The sequence below is a fragment of the Cupressus sempervirens genome, chromosome 1 (genome assembly GCF_028749045.1).
Source record: "Cupressus sempervirens isolate cs-2001-9-10 chromosome 1, ASM2874904v1, whole genome shotgun sequence".
In the NCBI taxonomy this organism is placed as follows: domain Eukaryota; kingdom Viridiplantae; phylum Streptophyta; class Pinopsida; order Cupressales; family Cupressaceae; genus Cupressus; species Cupressus sempervirens.
Genome location: NC_143118.1, coordinates 613,398,045 through 613,421,361, shown reverse-complemented (window position 1 = coordinate 613,421,361; position 23,317 = coordinate 613,398,045). Strand labels below are relative to the sequence as shown.

Here is a 23,317-nt window from a genome sequence, read left to right as displayed (position 1 = left end):
ATTACACAAGATATACATGGGTAGTACCCTAACCCCATGAAACATCATTTTATTCATACACGTACAAAATAGTCTATTAAAAGATAGACTGAACTTGGGGACACTCCTTTACATACTTCCACATGGATGATAATACTCTTGGACATGTGATTCACTATGAATATTCACTCGCAAAAGAGAGAGAGAACCTCTTGAAATAGATAGATAGATAGATAAAATTTTAACGTCCATGAGGCTAAAAATAGCCTATGGGACAGCAAGACAACTCAAGCAGACTTAAGTAACAATGTTCGTTGCTTGTGTAGGATGATGATGAGTCCACCCAATTGCTCAATGTACTCTTCGTTGAATAGGTTATGCCAAGCACTGTCACATATAGTGTCCGCAAATTTATCTCTACTACTCTTGTAGGCTTCACATTCTAAAATAAAGTGCTATTCAGTTTCCACTTTCTCAGAATTGTAGAATCTGCAAATTCTTTCTTCCCAAGCCTCCTTTGGCCTCTTCCAACGTCCGGTCTCACAATGGAGTTGGTGAGAGTTGGTTCTCAGCTGAGCAATAAGAATTTTAGCTCTCCAAGAAATGTTGGCTCCTATGTATGCTTTTTGGAGTTGATCACAAGCGGGGTTGAACTCATTTATATAATATAATTTCTTCCTTCCAATCTCGCTTCTCCAATTTCTCTTGTAGAATTTCTCCATGACAAAGACCTTTATTTCTTTATTATTTGTGGGGCACATATTGAATTGAATATTCCATTTACTCATCCATTTGATGTTTTGTTGCATCCATGTCCTTTTTCGCTGACATAGTGTGTCACTAAAGACCACTTTAGGCCATCTATCCTCTTCCATTTTTTCAATTCTTTTTAGATAACTTAGAAGGCGAACCATAGCAAGTGCCTCAATAGGAGCAGCTCCCATTTCACTTAGCATGATATTATATGGAACAGTGCTTTTGATTTTAAACTTGCTTGTGATCAAGCGCTTTTGGATTCCTTCGGTTTGTTTCCATTGTGCTATAGTAGTGTTGCTGGCCCATAATTCACACCCGTAAAGAACAACTGACAGCACAAGAAGATTGAACAAGGTTTGAATAGTTTTCCAATCCCACAACTCTGCTTCACGGCACCTATTCTGAAGAGCATAAAAAGCCTTCCACCCACCTAATATCCTTTTATACCTGCAGCTAGACCAGCTTAGTTTTTTGTTGAAATTGATGCCAAGGTATTTATACTCCGCAACTTCTTCAAGAACACTTCCATTGTAATAAAATTCATGTTGGTGTTGTTTTTTATTATTAGAGAAAATCATAACCTTAGTCTTGCTGATATTGACCTGCATCCCCACCATTCCGCAAAAGCGCTCAAGAGAAGATAGATGATCTTGCAAACCATAGGCAGATTTGGCAATTAAAATGAGATTGTCCGCATATAGGAGCAGCTTTATAACAAATTCACCTAGATGAATGCCTTCACCCTTTTGCATGTTTAACCACTCTTCCAGTTTGTCAATATATAAACCAAACAAAGTAGGAGATAAAGGGCAGCCCTGTTTGACCCCGATATTGCTCCTAAAACATTCTGAAATGCCATCTGAAGTTCTGATTTTAACTTTCACCTCTTCGTACATCCTATGAACAGCAGCTCTGAGATGCATAGGAATCCCCAATTCTTCCATCCTAAACCAAAGCTTGTCTCTCGGGACGGTGTCAAAAGCCTTTTTAAAGTCGACAAAGCAACAAAATACCTCTTCCTTTTTCTCCCATTCTTTTTCAATAATGTGTCTCAAAGTGACACAGTGATCCACTGTTGAGTGCTTTGGCCTAAAACCAGCTTGCCCTTTAGCACGTTTATTGTTTTCTTCTGCCCATTTGCTGATCCTAGTTTCTATCATGCTGCCAAAAAGTTTAGCAAAGAGGGGATTGATCATTATAGTCCTATAGTTGGAGGGATTGTTAACATCAAAACTCTTAAAAAGTGGTATTGCAAGGCTGATTGTCCAATCTTCCGGAAACCCTCTTGGCAAATTTTGTTGAAAATTTCAGTGATGTGCGGTGCAAGAGTTTTCATACCCCACTTCAGATATGCTGCTTGGAGCGCAACAAGGTCTTTTGCTTTACCTCCACCTAACTTCTTAATCCCTGCCTCTATCTCTTGCACAGTGAAAAGATTTGTATCATCATTGACCAAAGGTGGCTGTCCCACTCCACCCTCTTGTTCATAAAGTTTCTTAGCATATTCAAACCATTGGGTGGCAGTAATATTATTATTTTCAGTTTGTTTTCTCCTTGGTTGGAGTTCTTTCCAAAAACGTTTGGGGTTATTTCTGCCCAAGAAAATTAACTCCTCTCTCCTTGTGAACATAAAATCAGTTTTTTTCTTCTTTAGGATCTGTTTGTAGGCCTTAATGTCAAGGTTAGTTTTATTTGACTCCCTTAGGTTTCTTCTAGCCCTCTTGCATTCCTTATCAAACCAAGCATTGGCTGAAAAACAATTAGTTTCAGATTTTCTATTTTTTGCTCTCTTGCATTTTGAAAGAACCTCATGAATCAAATTTGATAAATCATAATTGTTAACACCATGTTTATACATAGGGTGTCCCATACAAAGTTCTTCAAGAGTAGTTCTGAAAGTGTTACTGTTTTCTGAAGTTAACAAAATTTTGCCCTGAGAAGGGGGGTATTGAGGGCCTTGGGTTTTTGCTCCAATCCGCCTATCCTTTGCCCAATACAAATTTACGTAGAGCGGTCTATGATCTGATTTGAGATCCCAAATGTGTTCTCCAATTGCAAATTCTTCAATATTTTCATACAAATTCTGCGAACAAATTACATAATCTACCACACTTGCTCCGTTGTATGTCTTGCAAGTGAAAGTGCTTGACTTAGCCCATCTAGCCAAACCATTACAAATTATGAGATCAAATGTGCCACATAGAGTGATCAATTCTTCCCCAAAATGATTGCAGCCTTTAGCATCTTCGGATATTCTTTTCCATTGATGATTTCTTTCTTCTGTGAGCCAAATAGGGTTATCATTTACTTTGGAGCTGAAAATACTTGCTTGCCGATTTGCTGTCCTAGCATTGAAATCTCCAACAAGAAGAACATCCCCATGCTGCGAAAAAATAGCAACATCTTTCTTTAACGCAGCATAGGGGTCATTGTGATCTAAGCCACACTTTTTATAAGTTTTAGATACTCGTGGAGCAAAGTAATAGGCTGCAATCCTGATAAAAGTGTTATTTTCCACAATTTTGAGCCATATGAATTGTTTATTAGAATCAGTCTTTTCCAACTGAATGGTACGACCTTCCCTTTCTTTTACTAGAACCATTATACCTCCATAACCTTTACCATTTCCCACTATCTCATTCCACACTGCCATCTTCCAGTAGCAAGCAAGGGTGAAAAGTATCTTGAAGGGTATTAGTCACAGCTATTTGAAGCAACCATTCATGATCTAATAGTTATCAGATTTTTAAATTTTTAAATTGTATATGTTTTATAGTATGAGGTTTTATACACTTATATTACAAGAACACGTAGAAAATAGTCTATTAAAAGATAGACTGAACTTGGGGACACTCCTTTACATACTTCCACATGGATGATAATACTCTTGCACATGTGATTCACTATGAATATTCACTCTCAAAAGAGAGAGAGAACCTCTTGAAATATAGAAGCAAGGGTGAAAAGTATCTTGAAGGGTATTAGTCACAGCTATTTGAAGCAACCATTCATGATCTAATAGTTATCAGATTTTTAAATTTTTAAATTGTATATGTTTTATAGTATGAGGTTTTATACACTTATATTACAAGAATATATAATGTTATAAGCGTATGACCCTAATAACATTATGTTAATAACAGGCTTGATTGTGTATTGTACATACTAAAGCTGTGGTAGAAAGAACAGAATGTTTGATCGAGTTTTGATTACCATAAGTGTTTAATTTCATATAAAGTGCATCGTGCCATTGTTGGATGATGTTCAACACTTGTTAGGGACTAGAATGGCTTTGTGTCCCTGCAAGCATGTCGCAGGTGCTTATGTGTATTGCAGACCAAACAAATATTCCCATAGTTACTGCAAACAATGAGAACGGTCTGGAATTACTTGGGTTACCATTCTTGGATCAAAAGGTCTGACCTTTGAACAAGGCAAGTAGATTCTTATTGGGGTTGAAGAAAGGAGACCCGTTGGAGTATGTGCAGCACCTAAGGACTACAGAATGATCTTTTTGTATCTGTCAGCAATTTGTAGGTGTTTTGTGGTACTGTAGAACAAACATTTTCACAATTACTGCAAGCCATGAGAATGGTCTTGGTATCATTGTGGGTACCATTGTTGGTGAACTTTCCTGGATCGGAAAGTCTGACCTTGGAAAGTAGATTCTCATTTGGGTTGGAGGAAGGAGATAAATGCTTCATGAGCAACCAAACTAAGGCTGGCTTTACATAGAGGTTTTCTGTCTCCATTTGTCGAAGACTTGAAATAAAACATTGATGTTAATATGTCTCATACCTTTGTAAAAACAATCATTACAAATTACAATTATTATTGATGACAGTAACTTCTTTTTCTACCATGATGTAATTCTGTATGCACATTTTCTTACAATGCATTCTTCATCTAAATGGTGCTCTATTGATGTTGTAGGACAACCCATTCAACCTCCACGATCCTTTGAAGAGAATGATGAGGAAGGATGGAGGCTTGATGAATCAGAGCTAGCAGCTGTTGGTAATATTCTTTTTTAAATGATGCACATTGTTCTACAAAATTTATGTTATTTCTTTCTTTTTTCTTTTTATGAATGAGCTAGTGCATTTGACAACATCAACTTAGAAGAATATCATTGATTGGCGAAAATAACCTGTTTCTATTACACAAGTTAGGTCTGTGACATTGAAACTATTACGATTTCTAGAAAATGAGATTTCCTTTACTTGGTTCTACTAGTGTCAATATATTGTCTTGTGTAATATATTTTCTATCCTCGTTTGTTTGAAAAATGAATTAGGAAGTTGAGAACTTAATTATACTCAAGGTTGACATAATTTCCAAAATGGCAGATTTTCATTATTCATGATTGTTGCTTGTGTAAGCGCTTTCTTGTTAGGCCATTCCTATTGTATCATACCTGGATCTTGAATTGATTGAGATTATTGTTCAGTGTTTGTATTTTTTGCTATTTAGAGAAAAGACATTCATTGTTTTTACTTTGAGCAGTTATCATTAGTGTGGGTTTAGCTGGTTATAGTTTTGCATGCATCTTGTATGCTCTGAAAATATTACAGAATTTTGTGAGCTGTATATCTTTGCAGCCTGGATTTTCATTCTCACTAGGATCATCTCATTGCATTTTTTAATGTAGAGATAGATGAGTTTCAAGCATCAAACTCCTTGTATTTTCTAGCTTTGTTCCTTAGAGTAAAACAAAGTACTATATCTTTTTGCAACTTAAGTATTTCTCTAGTCCCACTATGCTTGAAGTTTTCCTACTAGACTGTTACCCATGTTTCGGTACTGTCAAACTTTGCCTTAGTTTTCAAAATTTTAAGTTCCCTTGTCGTCTTTTTAGTTTGAACTTGAACATCACCAGTTCGGAGTTCAAAGTTCAAAGGTCAAGCAGCGTTGTCTTACTCCTCCCTTTGTTATTACTTTCCATGTTGCGCCTTGTAGTTACCCCGCCTACCTCTTGAACTTGAACCATTGAACTGTGAAGTTCAAAGTTCAAAGTTCGTCCCGCATCTCATACTAGTCTAAAAGGCAGGTCACATGATTTGTTTTATTAATGAGTAACAGATGGAAATGCTCCGCACCGAACTTTAACCTCTAACTTTAAGTTCGATGGTTTAGAGTTCATAATTCATTTAGCACGTGTACAGAAAGAGTCAGTCATTAGAATGCTACATCCTATATTTCATGGCAGAGGGAAATTGAACCTTCGAACCTAGACTTCATGGTTCAAGGTTCACAATTTCCAAGATGTATTATACTGCTGATAAGTACGTCGAGATGTGAGAGGTTGAATTGCCTCCTGTAAAAGTTGTAAGGACATACATTTAATGATGATTAGAAAAGATGGTGGTAAGGCAGATTGCTGAGCGCAAAGGACTAAGTTACTCATTAAAGGTTATGACATGCTGTCAAATTAATACTTTCCCCTATCATTCAACGTAAATGCCACTCAGGTCCAATTTTAAACAACCCCTTTTTCTCTCTAGTTGTCATGATCACCGACTTGCGATAAATTGCCTGTAAATCTTATTGGAGTAAAAAAGAAGGTGGTGAAGAAGCAATCTTTCTCAGAGTTTTTCTTGGAAGCTAAAGCATGAATGAGTCTGAAAGCTTTTTCTTGAATTTCCTGTTTTGGTTTTCTCTTTTTTGCAATTAGAAGCTTTTCTAGTTTTACCTCGCCATTCCTTTTGCATATTACCAATTTAAATCTTGCACAGATATCCTCCTGGCTTCATCCTGCCCTTAAGGAAAAGAAACCTGCACCTTTGATGAATTTCCTCTCGGAATTAGGAGATACTGCTCTGGTAGATGAAAGTATTGAGAAAGTGGTAGCAAGATTTGAAAATGCTCAATCCGGGTCAATGACAGATAGGTCGGTTAGGAGTGGTTTAATACAAGTTGGTGGTTTCCCTGAAGTCGCATGGTGTCCAAAACTTGTCCTTGAGTTCAGAGATAAATACGATGCCACTGAAAAATGCATTAAATTCAACAATGGGGACATTTTGGTCTATGTAAATCATGTTGCAGTCATGGGTGCCTAAAGGATTCTGCTGAAAGAAATATATGAAGACTGGACCATAAACCTATCCTATTCCCAATTCACTACCAACACTAAAAAATTCAATATCACTATTGCAAAGATCTAGCTTTTAAAGCCTGAAAAAGGAGGTTCTCGCTTATCATGTCCCCTAACCAGAGAACACATGATCCCGGAAATAAAAGATATCATCGTTCTGCTGAATAGGGTGAAAGGGAACCAACATGCATTTTTATGGGAGAATTGGACGTGCTTCTTCATCCAAACCATTTTAGGTGAAGATAAATATATTGGTTGGGTGGAAATAATTGCAAATAGGCTTCACGAAGAACTTTCTCAAGTGTCTGGAACCATTGGTTTCTATATGTCCTACTTGTTCTATATACTAGCTTGTTGCAAGAAGTGGGAAGGGTAAAATTTTGAAAGCAAATTGATACTCAACTAGCCTTATTTAAATTTATTTATTTTTAAACATAACTAATAGATCCACAAAATTGTCAAAATAGTTTAACGTTGCTAACTAATTTAGCTAAGTAACTCAATATTTTTAAAAATAAAACAATACTTAATAAAAAAAATATAATATTAAATATCATAAAATCTGGATGAAGTTTGGTAAGGATAAAAATTCACCAAAATTTGAATTTCATGGATAAGGTCTGACAGATGTTTTGACTTAGTTTCCCCCAACATTGTGGCTAATAGCCATTGATTGGTTTGCATACTTGGTTGAGGAGCGCACACAATCTGGGAAAAATCAAAGACAATCTAGAAGGAATTTAGACTCCTTGGGAATAACAATGAAATTGTGGCTAAGATTTCTAACACCAAACAGGGGAAAAATGAAAGTTTACAAGCTTAGAATCTTAGGCACTAGGATATTAAGGTTGTAGCTTCGGTCAAATTGATTTGATCTGAGATACATTATTGCTATTGGTATATCATCATTTCTTATATATACTTATTCATGTTATATATATATATTGTTACACATATTATTATTTTTGTTAATATATTATTATTAATTAAATGATGATTAAACCATTGAGACATGTCTCTTCATGAGATATGTCTCTTATATTTATATGAGATTCAAATCTGCATTTGGAATACATCAATATGATTTCAATGTTATTACATTTGCAGAAGATGTTCCTGTCCCTCAACATGGTATCAGAGTGGGGCTGCAAGTGTTAAAATAGATTAGTAAGTCTTAGAAAGATACACAAGTGCAGAAAAAATTATAAAACCACATCATAAAGAAAAGAATTTGACACTGTGGTTGTAGCAAAGACTGAAAAGGAGCATGAATGAACCTTAGATATTCATTTGCATGCTCGATATGAAGCAGTTGATCTTGTCACAGGCAAATATTTGAGGATTTATCTTTAGCATTTCTTATCGTTGATATTTCAGATTCCCAAGAATGAAAAGAGAGGGACATTTTAGGAGTATGTTCCTTGGTTTTTCAGTAGGTCTTGTTTTCAAGACCATTATGATGAACTGGTAGCACAACCTGCCCTCCTATATATTGTTCCTAGCGTGATTGGGTTTTCGACAGTATGTTGCATTTGGAATGCGGAAACCATATTTCCTTACAAAATTGACCTTGGAGCTACGAAGGATCTTGATTATTGGTGCCACTACAGCTCTTGATATTTGAGCTATTGGAATTACATATATTTTTACATCGTGTATTCTTGTTAGCAAAGATTTTAGATGGGATTCATGGTATGAAAGTTACAGGAAAGAATCACATCAAGAAAATCATCGAATAATTGCAGGGAAGGCATCAAATAGACACCATCCAATGGTTGGAGTTACAAATGTCGCATCAAATGGTAACTCATTAACCTACAGAGTTGCAAAAGATTCAGTAAATGAACAGCAGTTACACATAGGAGATAAAACATGTGAAGAAGTTGAGAAAACCAGTGGTTGAAATCATGTGATACAGTGGGCGTAGCTGTTATTAAAGTTTAGCACAACAAATTTTAAATGGGTCCATTTTAATTTTAATTTAAGGCAGATAATTTGATAAAATATTGTGTGAGACCAGCACATAATAATGGTTGAAGACAGTTTTTAAATTTTTTTGGGGCTGAAATGCTACAGTTGATTATAGTAAGAATATATTTATGGAGTGGCTCTTACCTGAAACGGAAGTAACATAGAGATACTTTGAATGGAATCTACCATCGGGCCCTTTATTTTCCCACAATGGAGGAGAATTAAGCACGCTCTTATGAGGCACATTATTTTTGAAGTTTGGTTTGCTCATTGGACCACTAATAATCAAGAGACATTAGTCAAATCCTAAATATTAATAGCAGAAACCTATGGAAGTTTCTAACACCTGCCACACGGGGTCTTCAAAGACCTCTATATGGTTGGGTCTGTAAATATGGCGGACATATTGTGGATCTAAAACTTATAATTGAGCATTTGCATGCAAGAAAGAACCGTGTGAATACTATTGGTGCCGTGAATAAAAAGAAAATATGTATGCAAGGAAATATTTTACAAAAGTTCAATGTTTAAAACCATATTCTTGGGAAAATGTACTAGAAATATAATAAGAAAAATTTATCAGCTCCCCTCAATAGTTATTGGGGAATATATTAATTGGAGACATGGCGGGCAAAGATTAATGAAGGTGAATTTTTTATGGGCCAAGGTATGAGTGAGATTTTGTTGTGGGACCTGATTTCATTCGTGAATTATCTGATGGTGGCTCTATAGTTTGGAAAGATTAATACTGTCGATCACAGTATTAATATATGTGTGGGGTCACACATATGCCATACAATCAATATAAATGTCCCTTGTAAATGTCTCAATATTCGCCTTCAGCATATATTAGGTGAAATACACTGTATTTATTGTGTCCCAACTGCAAAATACCTACAGTAACTGTCATGGTCATGATGTTCACTGGTCCTCTGATGCAGAGAAGACAACTAAGAAGCTTCAAATGGGCTTCCCACTCTTGCAATCAACCAACTAGCTATCAACTCTTCAACCTTCTTACAATGTTTCAACACACTTCAATCCTCCAATGGATCAATGAAACACACTCTCCAACTTCACCAAGAATCCAAGGACAAAGAAACAATCTTGCCCACTTTATGGGATTTGCACCAATCTCCCACAACTAGGTCAATTCTAGGAAAAAACCCTAGAAGTTTGTCCCAAGGGTTCTAAGATGTTAAATGATCTTAGGGCACCTATTTACCATAGACTACACCATTGGTTTGAATCATACACTTGCACAAAGCTTCAAACCTCAATTTGGCCTAGTAGCCCTATGAACCCTTTTAGCCCTCCTGAAATGGCTTTTTGGATCTAACTTCACAAAGTTTCAAATAAGACCCAAAACAAAATAGGTTTTTGAATATTCTTTTCAAAGTTTCTTCAAACCCCAGCACCAAGTTCTAGCCCCGCTCTAGCATTCCCTTTCCTTCACAAAGAAACATAGACCTCAGACCTAAGTAATCAAGTTAGGCTTGGTTTACAAAGCAACCAGTAGGAAATGGGGTCATGGAAGTAAACTCAATACTTAGGAATGATTGGCAACACTAAAATAACTTATTTCTAAACGCTCAGCCCTTCACCAAGTCTCAAACTCTTGCCATTTATAAATCAGCACACTACAAGAGGTCAAATCCTTCATGGCACTTGACCTACGGCTTGGTTGGAAAAATCACAAAACACATCCTCCAGTTTTGGAACCTTGGAATCTTCAAGAGGACCCTACTAACTACCATTTCCCAAGTTGCCATGAAAGTCCAACCAAGGAAATTGCAGTTAGAGGCCCATCTTTGCTGAATGCACCAAAATGCTATCCTAAAAACCTAGTTTCACTAAAAATGCAATAACTTGAACAAGAAAACACTTGGAAAGATGAGACCAGAAGCAAATGAAAGCTGATTCAAAGCTCTATCTCAAACATCCATCAGATCTAGTCTAACAGTTCGTACAGTTCGTGCAACATGCCAACAACAGTAAAAACGACTCCAAAACAGAATTTTCTTCTTTGCAACTTCTTCCAATCCGTACATTAATGCCCTCGAGATCTCACAAATGAGGTATATATATCTCTCCTATGTGTATTTCAACAGTTACAACCAATATTTTAATAGTTATAACCCTTTTCCCACTAAGTTGCAATTTTGAGCAACTTTTACAACTTTTCAGCTATGCAACTTTGAACAAAAAGTGCAATTTTTGAATTTTCCATTTGATTTCATTTCTAAGACTTGAAAAAGGTTCCAACATACCTAAAAACAACTAAGAACACCTAATCCTAGGCTTGCCTGACCAAAAACACTAAAAGACACAAATTTTCCTAATGAGCAACTTTTGCTTATAAATTGCATGAAGTGCCCCAAGCATACAAAATGGTGTCTTTCTTTGAAAACTATGGACTTTTCATCCAAGGTTTGTTTATTCTAGCCTAATTCGGTGAAAACAAACATGAAGCCAAAATCTAAACCAAGTGTCTTAGTGCTCTGCACGATCCTCGTATCACAAACAGATTGAGGACAGCCTATATTATGTTGCTACATTTGTATTGAACATGGAAGCCATAGCACAAGAGTCATTGGTACTAAAGTTATGGTGACACAGAGTTTCCAATTGAACATTTCATCCAGGTAAATATTCAGAAATTTGTCGTCCAGATTTTATTTGAAGATGAACTGTAATAGAAGCCTATCTGCAACACTTCACCTATCCACTTGTAATATGCTCGAAGGGCTTTAATTGATCAACAAAATCACACCTTGAATAGAAACCAGGTCATGTTTACATCTGGGAGGATATCTATTCACTACAATAATAACTGGTGTAGAATCATACGGGTTGTAGGGAAGATCTATAGATCTTCATATTGTTTGGGCCAAGTTAATTGAGGTTTGACTGTGCGAGGGTATGTTGAGTGGTAGTGGATGGCTCCATCATGAGCTACGAGTGTGTGGATACTACATATAGTTCAAATGACAATTTGTGCATTTATAAACATTTCCATGGCAGTTGTGATACCCAGTTCATAGTGTAAGAAGACTAAGGATCATGAGTAGGCTGTGTAGGTAACTTGGAGTTTGTGATGTCTAAAATATTGGTGTTGCAAGCTACTTCCTATCTCCAAGATTAGAAATCTAGTTTTAGAAGGGCTAATTGCACACTTCTATTTCTAAATGCTAATTGATACCAGTAACTCATAATGCTTAATCATATCTAAAGCTTAATATAAATTTTGAGCAATTAAATTATTAGTGTTGATTCATGTTCATGAAGCATTTTAGATGGCTATATATGTGCAATGTCTATTCTTAGTAATGTATTTTGAGATTGTGGAAAGTGGTCTATAATAGATGACATACAACATCTCTTGTAGCATGATATTCCACAGCCTAGAAAGGGAGCCTATTAGCATGCATTCTGACACTTGGGCTACTCAAACCAAACATGTAGGCTACAACATTTGTGAAGCATTACATAACAAAAGGTCCACATAGATCACAGGCATTCCCTGACCATCCACTAGAAACTCAACACCTTACAAATGTTCCTCATGTGTTTATAATTACTTTTATCTTTTACCTTTATCTACACATTGTAGTCTCTCTCCTATTTGTAATTCTATACATACTATAAGAGTTACCTACCTTGATCTTTTCCTTTATGTCTAAGGATGTTCTTGCAGGAAAAGAAGGTTGGTACTTTACACATGCTACCAAATATTGTGCAAACTCAATCTTGTGATAGTAGCTCCAAATAAGTTGTGATCTAGAATTCATTAGTTATTTGATGATCAAGTTGGATAAAGTGAGGCTCTTGAAGCGAATATCCTTGATGATTGAGATTATGAGTATTCTTTCATTTAGAGGGAGCCTAACACTTCTTTAAAGGCAACATAGGAGCTTAGAAGATTGATACTCAGAATACACGTGTGACTTTGATGGGCCTACCATTGTGTACATCATGAGGAAAAAAAGATTTATCACTAGAAAGTCAGAAGATTGATATAAGATTTAGAGGGAGTTCGACAGACATCCTTGTGCGAAGAGAGCTTGTAATGGAGTGACTAGAGGACCTAACTTCCCAATATTGTTGTTTAGAGGGAGAATTTTGAGGTGCAATCCCTTGTTGATGATCTCTTCTTTACAAGGGAGAAGTTTGAAGTGAAATTCTTTGTAATGAACTCTCCTCTGTGAGAGAAAAGTTTGAGGTGAAAACCCTTGTTCCACCCTTTGACTTGGTTAATGGTGGATATCATTTGAGTTACTACATGATGTTGTTGTGATTTATATCATGAAAGGCGACGATCTTTCATTTGATAAATATGTGAGGTCTCTATTGTATGGTGACGATCTTAGCAATAGCTTGACCTTGCTATCATAATAGACTTCATTAAGTTGTTGTCCTGGAATTTGCCAGTAATCATGTTAACAATATGTATCATGATCGACTACATTAAATTGTTGTCCTAGGATGAGCCGAAAATCATGATACTGTGGTTGTTGTGTTGTATTCTTGATACATTGTCATTATAGACTACATTAAGCTTGTTGTCCCGAACTGTGGCAAAAGGCATGACAATAAGTAAATCATGATAGTCTTGGATTTAGTCGAAAATCATGAGATCAAGACTGACTATTTGATCGACTATGTTTGTGTCCCAAAATGTGTTGGAAATCAGGTAGTATATATATTCTTAAAGGGATATAATTGTTTATGAGCATTTTTTATGCAAACTCGAATATGAGATTAAGAATTGATCATATCCTCACTCGCTAAGGGGGATTGTTAAACTAATAGCTTCGGTTGGCTTTGAGAAAATTGATATCAGTATATGGAATAGGTTTACACATACATATACGAATGTGTGTGTGTGTGTGTGTGTGTATACACACACACACACACACACATACATATATATTCATATATGCATAAGTTTGATTTCCTCCACAGACTGATAACACAAGCTATTTGATACTTTATGATCATGCCCAGTTCTTCACTACATTTGTTGTTCGTGTTCATGCTCTATTATCATGATAGACTACATTAAGTTGATGTGCAAGAGTGTGCCAGAGGTCATGATACTTGTCATAATGGAGACTTTATTAAGTTGATGTCACTAAGATCATATTGTTATCTGATTGACAATATTCTGTTGTTATCCCACAGTGTGCCAGAGATTAGATAACTTATATCCTTCTCGGATATATAATAATATATTGTTGATAGGCATCTTGGTGTTGATGCTAGTGCTAATATCACAAGGATCGAGATTTAAGATTGTTCAAAATCAGATCACCATTTTGTGAGATGGTTGTGTTGTTTAAATTCTTCCTCACTAAGAGGGAGTGTTGATGAAATAGCATTAGTTGAATTACATCTGATTTGATGGATATATGTTATATCCCTAAATATGCCATTTCAAGAATATCATATTGAGATGACATCTCTCCATATGCTTGAGAGCATAATATGTTCTATAAATCCTCCCTCGCTAAGAGGGAGTGATAAGGTTGTAGCTTCAATCGGATTGATTCGATCTAAGATACATTATTGTTATTGGTAAATCATCATTTCTTATATCTACTTATTCATGTTATATAATATATCTATATCTATATTATATTATATATATTGTTATACATAATATTGTTTTTCTTAATATATTATTATTAATTAAATGATGATTAGACCATAGAGACATGTCTCATATTTAAATGAGATTCAAATCTGCATTTGGAACACATGAATACGATGGCAATGTTATTACATTTGTAGAAAATGCTTCTGTCCCTCAACATAGGAGTTGTTGGGCAAGATGGAGAGCCATCTTCTTGATGAATTGAAGAAACTTTGGTTCATCAAAGATTTGATTTCTTCATTAAGGAAGAAGATGGAGGTAGATAGGGCAATAAGCATTGACAGTGAAAACAAAACATCAGGAGGAAAGGCAAAACAAAGGAGCAATGATGACAATAAAACAACCATGACAACGAATAAGAAACCTTACGAGCCCTTTGATGGGATATGCTACGAATGATGAAATTGAAGGTTGAAAAAGGCCCCAAGAGAAAAAAGAAAGTGCATTGAAAATAGAGAGACACACAAAAAATGATCTAGCCAAAGAAACCATTTTGAGATATTTGTAAAAAACTAAGACATTCCATCAAGGAATCACTATACAACCTAAAAACAAGAAGCATAGAGGTGTTCCTCAGACAAGGGGAACAAACAAACCCACCATTCACATGATTGAAACCACTTGCCAATTCTAATGCGTCACCTAGTGGATACCTTAATAGGCAAGGAAATAATAACTACTATAATAAAAATAGTATCAATAGTGACACACAAACCAGAATACAATATGATAGTGAAGAGAACCAATGATGTAGTGTCAAAAGTGCAACAAATGAGGTCATTTCGCTGATGAGTTCCAAAGCAGTTAAAACAACTCTAGCTTGCTATGCAAGTGGTGTGGACATGGGAATTATGAAGACATTGACTACCAAAAGAAAAAGGGAGTAAACATGCTGGTTGTGGAAGAGGCAGATGAAGAGCTATTAACGATCACCAAGTAGAAAACAAAGGAAGCAATATACTTAGATCCCCTATGGAGAAGTAAGGACTTGAGGAAGCTAAAACTGATGTGGAATGAGCAATGGTGGATGAAAGAAGAGCCTTAAATGAAGCTACCAATACTCCACTATAGTTGGAGTTTGAAAAGAACTTAGTAAGACAAGTGTTGCAAAAAGAAATTCATGTCAAGATGATAGACCTTTTGTAAAATATGTCATGATTAAAAATGGTGATCACAAACATGGTGACGAAACAACCAATAAAAAGCAGTCTTTGCCACAATAGAAATCAATACTATCACATCAATGGGATGAGGCCAATGATCACCGTAGCAATAATTATGCTGGGATTCATTATGCATGGACACTGGACATAGGGTGTGATGAAGTGTTGGAAGAAGACCAAATGATCAAAGATCAAACATGTGTACCAGAAAAAACTAGGCTAATCTCGAATCATGGCTTGAAGAAAGGTTGGGAAGAAAACATGTAGAAGGAATTGTGGTACCATACATCCACAAGCCCTTGACCAATCTTATTTTGACACACTTACACTTTGGTTTCGAATAGGTGGACATTGGCGATGGAAAGCACCATGCAAGGTAGTACAAAAAGGGTATATGGCCTAGGACATTGATGAAAAATTCTAGAAGAAATAAGGGGAACAAGCAGCAAAGCAGAGGAGGATTGGAAGAGGAAATGCACTGGGAGGATTATGGGAAAACATTGGGACCACAACTCAAAATAGTAATCAAGGTAGATGACATGTTTTTCATGGAGCAAGACTAGTAGAACAAAGAAATCATCAAGTATTGCATTGACCAAAGAAGATATTTGGTAGTAACCACCCTTGTTTTTTGAAATAAATGATGCAAGATATAAACTAATGAAGATTAGTTTGCTGATTGTTAGCCTCATATTGCATGCATTATTTTAAACCCACATATGCGATGCTCCTGATAAGACATACAAGGGGTGGAAGTCTAAAGCATCACCACTAAGTTGGTACAATAACATAGAAATTAGAAGAGCAACTAGATGAAGTGGGGGCAGCACTTTTGGCACTTAGTAAATTGCATAGAAACTACAAGGACTAAATTCAAATAATAAGATAAAGAGGGGTCTGTGCCATCTCTCTAACATCCTTACATCAACATAGGAAACATTAATGCATTGAAAAGAAATATCCTTTCAACTTAAGCATGTGTTAGCTCCAAAGCAATAACAAAAAAGATAAGCAACTGAAATCAGATTCTCTAGTAATAAAATCAGACCAAGAAGCATGCAGAAAACTCACTTGAACTTGACAAGAAGGGCACGTGCAAATGCCAAAAAGCCCAATAATCAGTGTTCTCCACCATATCCAATGTATGAGCTCTCAAAAGATGGCAATCGACAATGAGTACAATGAAACAATACCTAGAACAATATCAACCACTGAGTTATGAACATAAATTTGATTTTTTCGTTATTCTGCAAAAGCACACTGGCACCATCGAAAAGCTCCAAAATTGTATCAATATTAAATAGCTCTTCAAAAAGATACACCATACACAAAAACCACAATACACATCAAAAAAATGTAGATAACTTCATCTTCTTCAGACCCAAAATCACTCACCAAGCCAAAATCACTATAAATCTTGAACCATGAATACCAACCAAGCAGATAAGGTGGGTCTCTCACCACCGAAAGCAGCAAGACAAGAAGAGAGTTTTCATCCTCATCCAAAAGAACTCTTTGAGTTCATTCTAGTAGCATAACATTATCTTCACAATCTTCAACATAAGATGACTGAGAGTCAAAATTCTATAGTTTATAGAGTTTGGAAAAAAGTTAGGGCCACCATTTTAGGGCAACTTCAATATTAAAATAATAAACTTTCTCCCTTTTTATATTTCCCTTAAAAGTAACTTATATTTGTCATTGTTTAGGCATGGTCCAATGGGGTTTTTTTGAACACTTTATCTCACTTAAATCATAAAGTCACTTTACAAAATCCTACTAGTGAATTAATAGAATAATATTTCTTAAGCTTAGAAAAAACTGAAACTGAATTCTTTGAAGCTGAGGACAGGCTTAGACTAAGGCCAGTTACCCAAATTAACATTTACTATAAATAGTAATATGCTACAAATAGCCAAAACTATTGAAACCCATAAACTGAAGATACTACTCTCTAAAGTTAAGGGGAACTATGAGTGGGACATGTCAGATATAGCACTCGCTAAAAATAATAATATGATAAAAATGGAAATGTGCTCAAACAGTCCCAATGCTGAAGATGCTGCATGCTATTCTTATGCTGTAGTTTTTTTATTGAAGTTGGTCTGTGATTTCGTTGATCAGTCTGCAAATTGATAGTAAATGTCAATATTTATATTGATATTGTTTATTCATCTATTTGTTTGGCCTTTGGAATCATATTGATATGATATTCTACATTAGTTGTTATTCTTTTTCAATCATGCTTTCATTTGATCATTGGTCTCTGTTTTTGGCGCGAGGAATTTTCCTTGTTTGTGCTTAAAGTTATTTTGTTTTCGGTTCTTAATATGCCAAGGGAAAAGGATAGGCAAATAGGAAGCTATTTCTATTTAAATGAAAATCCCAGGGAACTTTTATAGTGTCTATAACTGTATATTTTGTCCATAAGTGTCCAGTACTAAATATCAGGAAGCCTCTCCTTATAATTTGAAGAGAAGTTTTACCTGATTGTTTCAGTTTGAGTTGCCTTGAAAGAGACATGTAAAATTGTTAAAAGCTATCATCAATCCCCTTGACCTCCCACCATCTATTTGGTTGCTAGGAGATTATAAGCAATTTGTTCCTGCAAATTAATAAAACCAGGTGGTCGGATTTTCCATCTCCAGGGAAAAATGTTATCATCTCTTATAAAAAAAATTCCTAATTCCCCCTTGAGAGCTTCTACTCTCACGTAATGTTCTTGTTTTGATAACTCAAAAGTAGGGGAAGGTTTTTGACTGATAAATCGAGATTCAAAATCGTTCCATTTCGAATCTTTTCCCTTATTTAAACGTCGAACCTCTAAATTCTCATAGGGACCTTCCGGAATTATTTCTAGGGCTTGTCTAATTATTTTTATAGATTCTTTCATTTCTTCGATTCGAAGCAAATAACGAGCTAATGAATCTCCTTTTTGCCATTGGATTTCCCAATCCAATTCATCATAACGTTCATAATGATCCACTTTACGAAGATCCCATTGGATTCCGGAAGCTCGTAGCATGGGTCCTAATAAACTCCAATCTATTGCTTCTTCTCTACTAATAATGCCTACTCCTTCAACTCGTCTCAAAAAGATAAGATTGCGTGTAATAAGTCTTTCATATTCAGTCACTTTTGGAAAGAAATAATAGCAAAAATCGAAGCATTTATCTACCCAACCGTAGGGTAAATCTACAGCTACTCCTCCAATACGGAAATAATTATGCATCATTCGCATACCCGTGGCAGCTTCAAATAAATCATATATCATTTCCCTCTTTGTTAAAATATAAAAGAAAGGAGTCTGCGCACCAATATCAGCCATGAAAGGTAACTGTATTCACTCCTATGCTATGTTAAACTACAAACAGAAGATGTGATAGAATAAGTCCGCTACACACCAGAAACAACTGTCTTTGAACCACTCCCTGTCCCTAGATCTTAATATGGTTGAGACCTAAGTCACAGGGTTCGCCCGATTTCCATCATGAAGTTCGGAATTCAACGAATGTCAAAAGTCTATTAAAAAATTGTTAAAATTCGTTTTAAAATTCGTAGGAAGTGTGCAGTCTGTTTAAAATAAAACATATTAAAAAATTGTTTTCCAGAGCCTTTTAAGGTCAACCAGCGAGTAAATTTTCAGCTGCGAATATTTCTCACAACAGTTTAATGTTGGACGGCATGAATGGGCAGACAGATATCCACCACCGACCAGGGAAAAAAATCCAAATTCATGGCGCAGACAGAAGCTCATACTCCATCGGCGGAAACAAACTTGGAGTAAATGATTCGGCTCCTCTAAAGAAAATAAATTCAAGTCGATAGGTTAAAAGTTTGGGTAGATTTAATTTAAACATTTAGACTTAATATTTATGTTTTGTTTTGTTTTAAATTTATTTTAAATTAAAATTTAATATCTTATCATTAAATCATCTAGATTTGTTTTTTAATTATAATATATTTTAGAATTTAGTATATTATCTTAATTATAATATTCAGTACCTTTTCTTTAAATCTATTTTTATTATGTTTTGAATCATTAGATTTGTTATTTGATGTGTTTTTATTAATATATTAAAGTCTAATATTTTAAATATTTAAATTATAATATATTTATATTAATATTAAAAATCTAATATAATTGTTATTATATATTAATAATATTTAAATTACCTTTTAAAACTTTAAAATACTAATATGGTTTAAATGTATTTATATTATATTGAAGTTTAATATACTATTTTTTTATGTTTAAAATTTTAATAGATATATTTTTAAAAATAAAATATATATAAGACGAATTTAATGTCGAATTTTTATGATTTTTTTGGGATCCCCGAACTTTAATCGAATTTTATTGTTGTCGAACTCTAATTCGAACTCGAACCTTGTGACATAGGTTGAGACTACAACATTATAGGCACATTTTCCCTAGTAACCTTTATAATGCGGATCGATTTCCATTGGTTACAGAAAGTTTTGGTTGAACAAAATTGCTACTGTGCCAGACCAGATACAAAACTATGGATGAAAACAACTCTGTAACAAAAGTGCGTGCTTCCCTATGCTAATGAGAGCTTATGCATCCCTACGGGGAACATGCATGGCCTGGTTGGATGAAAATATGATTATCATTTGTAATGCAAAAATACTGTACCAAGCTGAATTCTACCAAATCCTAGATTCATCCAGAACACCTTCTATTTGGCATTCATCATGGAATTACAGGTCAGAATGTTTTAGAAGTCATTTGCATCTAGGATTCTATGTTTTTTCTCAGACAAATGCAAGCTCTTTCAAGGAGTTTCATTCATTTTTTTTAATATGTAAATAGACTTCCTGTGATTTCTCATATGCTCTTTTCGTTTTCAGTCTCCACGATCTCACTCGTATGCATGTAGATCTCTTTGCCAACATGTTATAGAATTGTTATTTGTTAAACATTATTATCATTGCTTTTACCTTTTTGAAATTCTTCTCTCTCGTCACGTAGGCTATCAATACCTACCATTGATTGAATCTGGTTGTTAGGCATTGTCAGTAAAATATTTATTCAACTTATTATTGTTCAGTTATTTTGAGTTCTTGAAACGTTTTTGTTGGACATTTTAGTTTATATGTTTTTCCCTCAGATACCGATTCATGCCCTGTAGCCCCGGACGCAGATGGATGTGGGATGCATTTGGAAGCACGTTGGATGCTGGCAGGGTGCGTTTATTGAGTGCTAACTTCTGTTCACTGACCAAATCACTATCCAGAACTCTGTCACAGTCTCAGTCACTGCCCAGAACTCAGCTACAGGCCTGGTACGGGCCTCAATCATCTTGTATGACACCCTTAATGGAGTATTTCAAAATTCAGACTTATATGGAACTGCTGTAGCAGTCCCTAACATAGACAGCTCCTTCTGTGGCAGTACGAGTATGACCCTCCAGCAGGTATGCATATAGAGCCTTTGAATGTGTAAAGTCCTACTCCAACCTTGATGGTTCTCACAAAACTCCCAACATTGCCCAGATTGGTATGGCCAGCTGATAGACAATTTGTAACAGCAGTTTGCACTCAATGAACTCCCAGCAGATAGACATTTATATATTGCCCTATGTGAGCAATGTTGGGTGTTTTGTGAGGGACAGAAAATAGACAATTATATATATATATATAATGTCTAGCAATACTATATATATATAGAGGCATCCATACGCATCCGCATCCCTCATAAAAAAAATCATGCTTCCCGCATCCGCTTTCTGCATCCATTTCCGAGTCTGCATCCAAATCGGTAACTTAGGTTTTTCCTGGCATTTCTTCCTTTATTGGGCTTTTTGTTATTTTGACAATATCTGTTTCATCTGTTTATTTTGTCTCGAGTTTCTTGTGCATTTGGGTGGTTTTTACAATCAGTTCCATGTTTTCCATGCATTGAAATAGTAACAGATTTTATTAGCAATCTGAATTTTTTACAATAAGACTTCCTGAGACTTCTATGCTTGTACTTAAATTAAAATACCTTCATCATTTATGTGCATGGTCTTGTTTCCAATTGGAATACATATTTTCTGACAGAGGCAGTCTTTGAAAATGGTGAAAATTTACTAATATTCAATGATGTCATACTGTATTGCAGCAGCATCGAGTGAAATTCGAAACCTTTTGAAGGACGAAGAACTGCAAAAAATCATATTAACAATTGATTCCTCTGTAAATGCCGAGGAGGTCATTTATCTTATATTTCTCTTACACATGCATGGATCATTTTGTATATTTAACACTCAACTCAATGTGAGGGGCAGGGGCAGGATTTCATGCCAGATGCACTCACAAAGGCATACTAAGACTTTATTTTTACATTTTGTCTCTTTTCAGGAACTTGATAAGGCCATGGAAGGACCGCTTTTTAGAGAGTTCACAGAAAAGGTATGCCATCTTCATGTTCAGGCATCTTAATCATAACTCATAATGAATTCATTAAAAATCTGCTTTTGAATTCTTATTTAATGGATTTAACATTTGTACATATCACTACTGTGTAGATTTCATCTATTATCAATCCAGAGGAGCGATCACTTGTAACCGAAGTTTGATGGTGGTAGATAATCAGTTCCCAGCGTCTTTAGAGGAAGTTGATAGTTGTCAACTATCCACTTCAGTTACCCTATCATATGCTAATGATCACAGCATAAAAGATCTTAGGGACTAATATAATTGTTTATTTAGTTTATGTCCTTGTCATCTTCTGTGTTGAAGTGGGACTGAATACACTCCAGCCTTGAAAATCCCCACACCATGCTGTATCTTCCAAACGTAAATATGTGCCTTTTTCTTTCTGGTTTTTGTAGTTGTCTAGATTGTCAGGCTATTACTTCAAATCTTTCTCATCTAACCTAAATCTTTTGGGGGGATTCCCCGATGTTTATATGCACCATTATGTTAATATAAGCCTTAATATTTGGGTATGTTTATTCTGTTGAATTATCATGGAGGCAAATAATCCTCATGGAGAAAGGTATACTTTCCTGCTATAGTGAACTCTCATTCTGTTTAAGAAACCCTCAAGATATAAAGAACTAGTATAGAATTCTGGCATAAAAATTCCGAGTTTGCAATGGTACTCATACACATGTATCCTAAGTACCTGGTACTCAATGAAGAGCATTATAGCTAAGGACCTTAATGAAAATTTTTAATTTTTTGCTTTTTTTTCGTTTTTTAGTTTGCATATCAGCTTGTTGTTTATTAAGCTTAATTCATTACGTAATTAGTTTGAAACTTTGATACAATATTGATTAACAGTAAACTTTATCACTGTTCAAATCAGAAGTTTATCATTTGCAATATGTCATTGTCATATGATTTTTGATTTTCTTATTCATGCTTAAAGTCTGCCTTCGCTGTTATGCATCTACTCATTTATCAGATATTATTATTATTACAAATATATAGAAAATTTGAAACTGAAAACAATACATTATATTTGTAAACTTATCATAGTTCTTGTTTGAAAAACAATTGTCATGACTCAATACTTCAGATTTTCTATAGATATAAAAGTATAATTAAAAATAAAGTTTGACATACCCAAGTGCCCCCGTCCCCCATCATGAAAAATAGTCATACCTATACCCGTACCCTAAGTACCCCAAGTACCCCTCTCCCCATGCAACCTTGAAAAATTCACTAAATTAATTGTGGTCA

At 35.2% G+C, this 23,317-nt stretch overlaps 1 protein-coding gene across 2 annotated transcripts in view; it reads left to right on the top strand.

Moving 5' to 3' along the window:
• The window catches only part of LOC149579403 (HIT-type Zinc finger family protein), a 168,253-nt gene extending 145,675 nt beyond the window's left edge, over window positions 1-22,578 (top strand). The window contains exons 6-9 of one of the 2 annotated variants that reach the window (XM_089832511.1): window positions 4,669-4,752; window positions 21,750-21,838; window positions 21,989-22,039; window positions 22,156-22,578. In XM_089832511.1, the coding sequence (XP_089688637.1) occupies window positions 4,669-4,752; window positions 21,750-21,838; window positions 21,989-22,039; window positions 22,156-22,206 (275 nt within the window). In that variant the 3' untranslated portion in view covers window positions 22,207-22,578. The remainder of the gene's footprint in view (window positions 1-4,668; window positions 4,753-21,749; window positions 21,839-21,988; window positions 22,040-22,155) is intronic. The other variant, XM_089832517.1, reaches the window with a different exon arrangement.
• The last annotated feature ends 739 nt before the right edge of the window (window positions 22,579-23,317 follow it).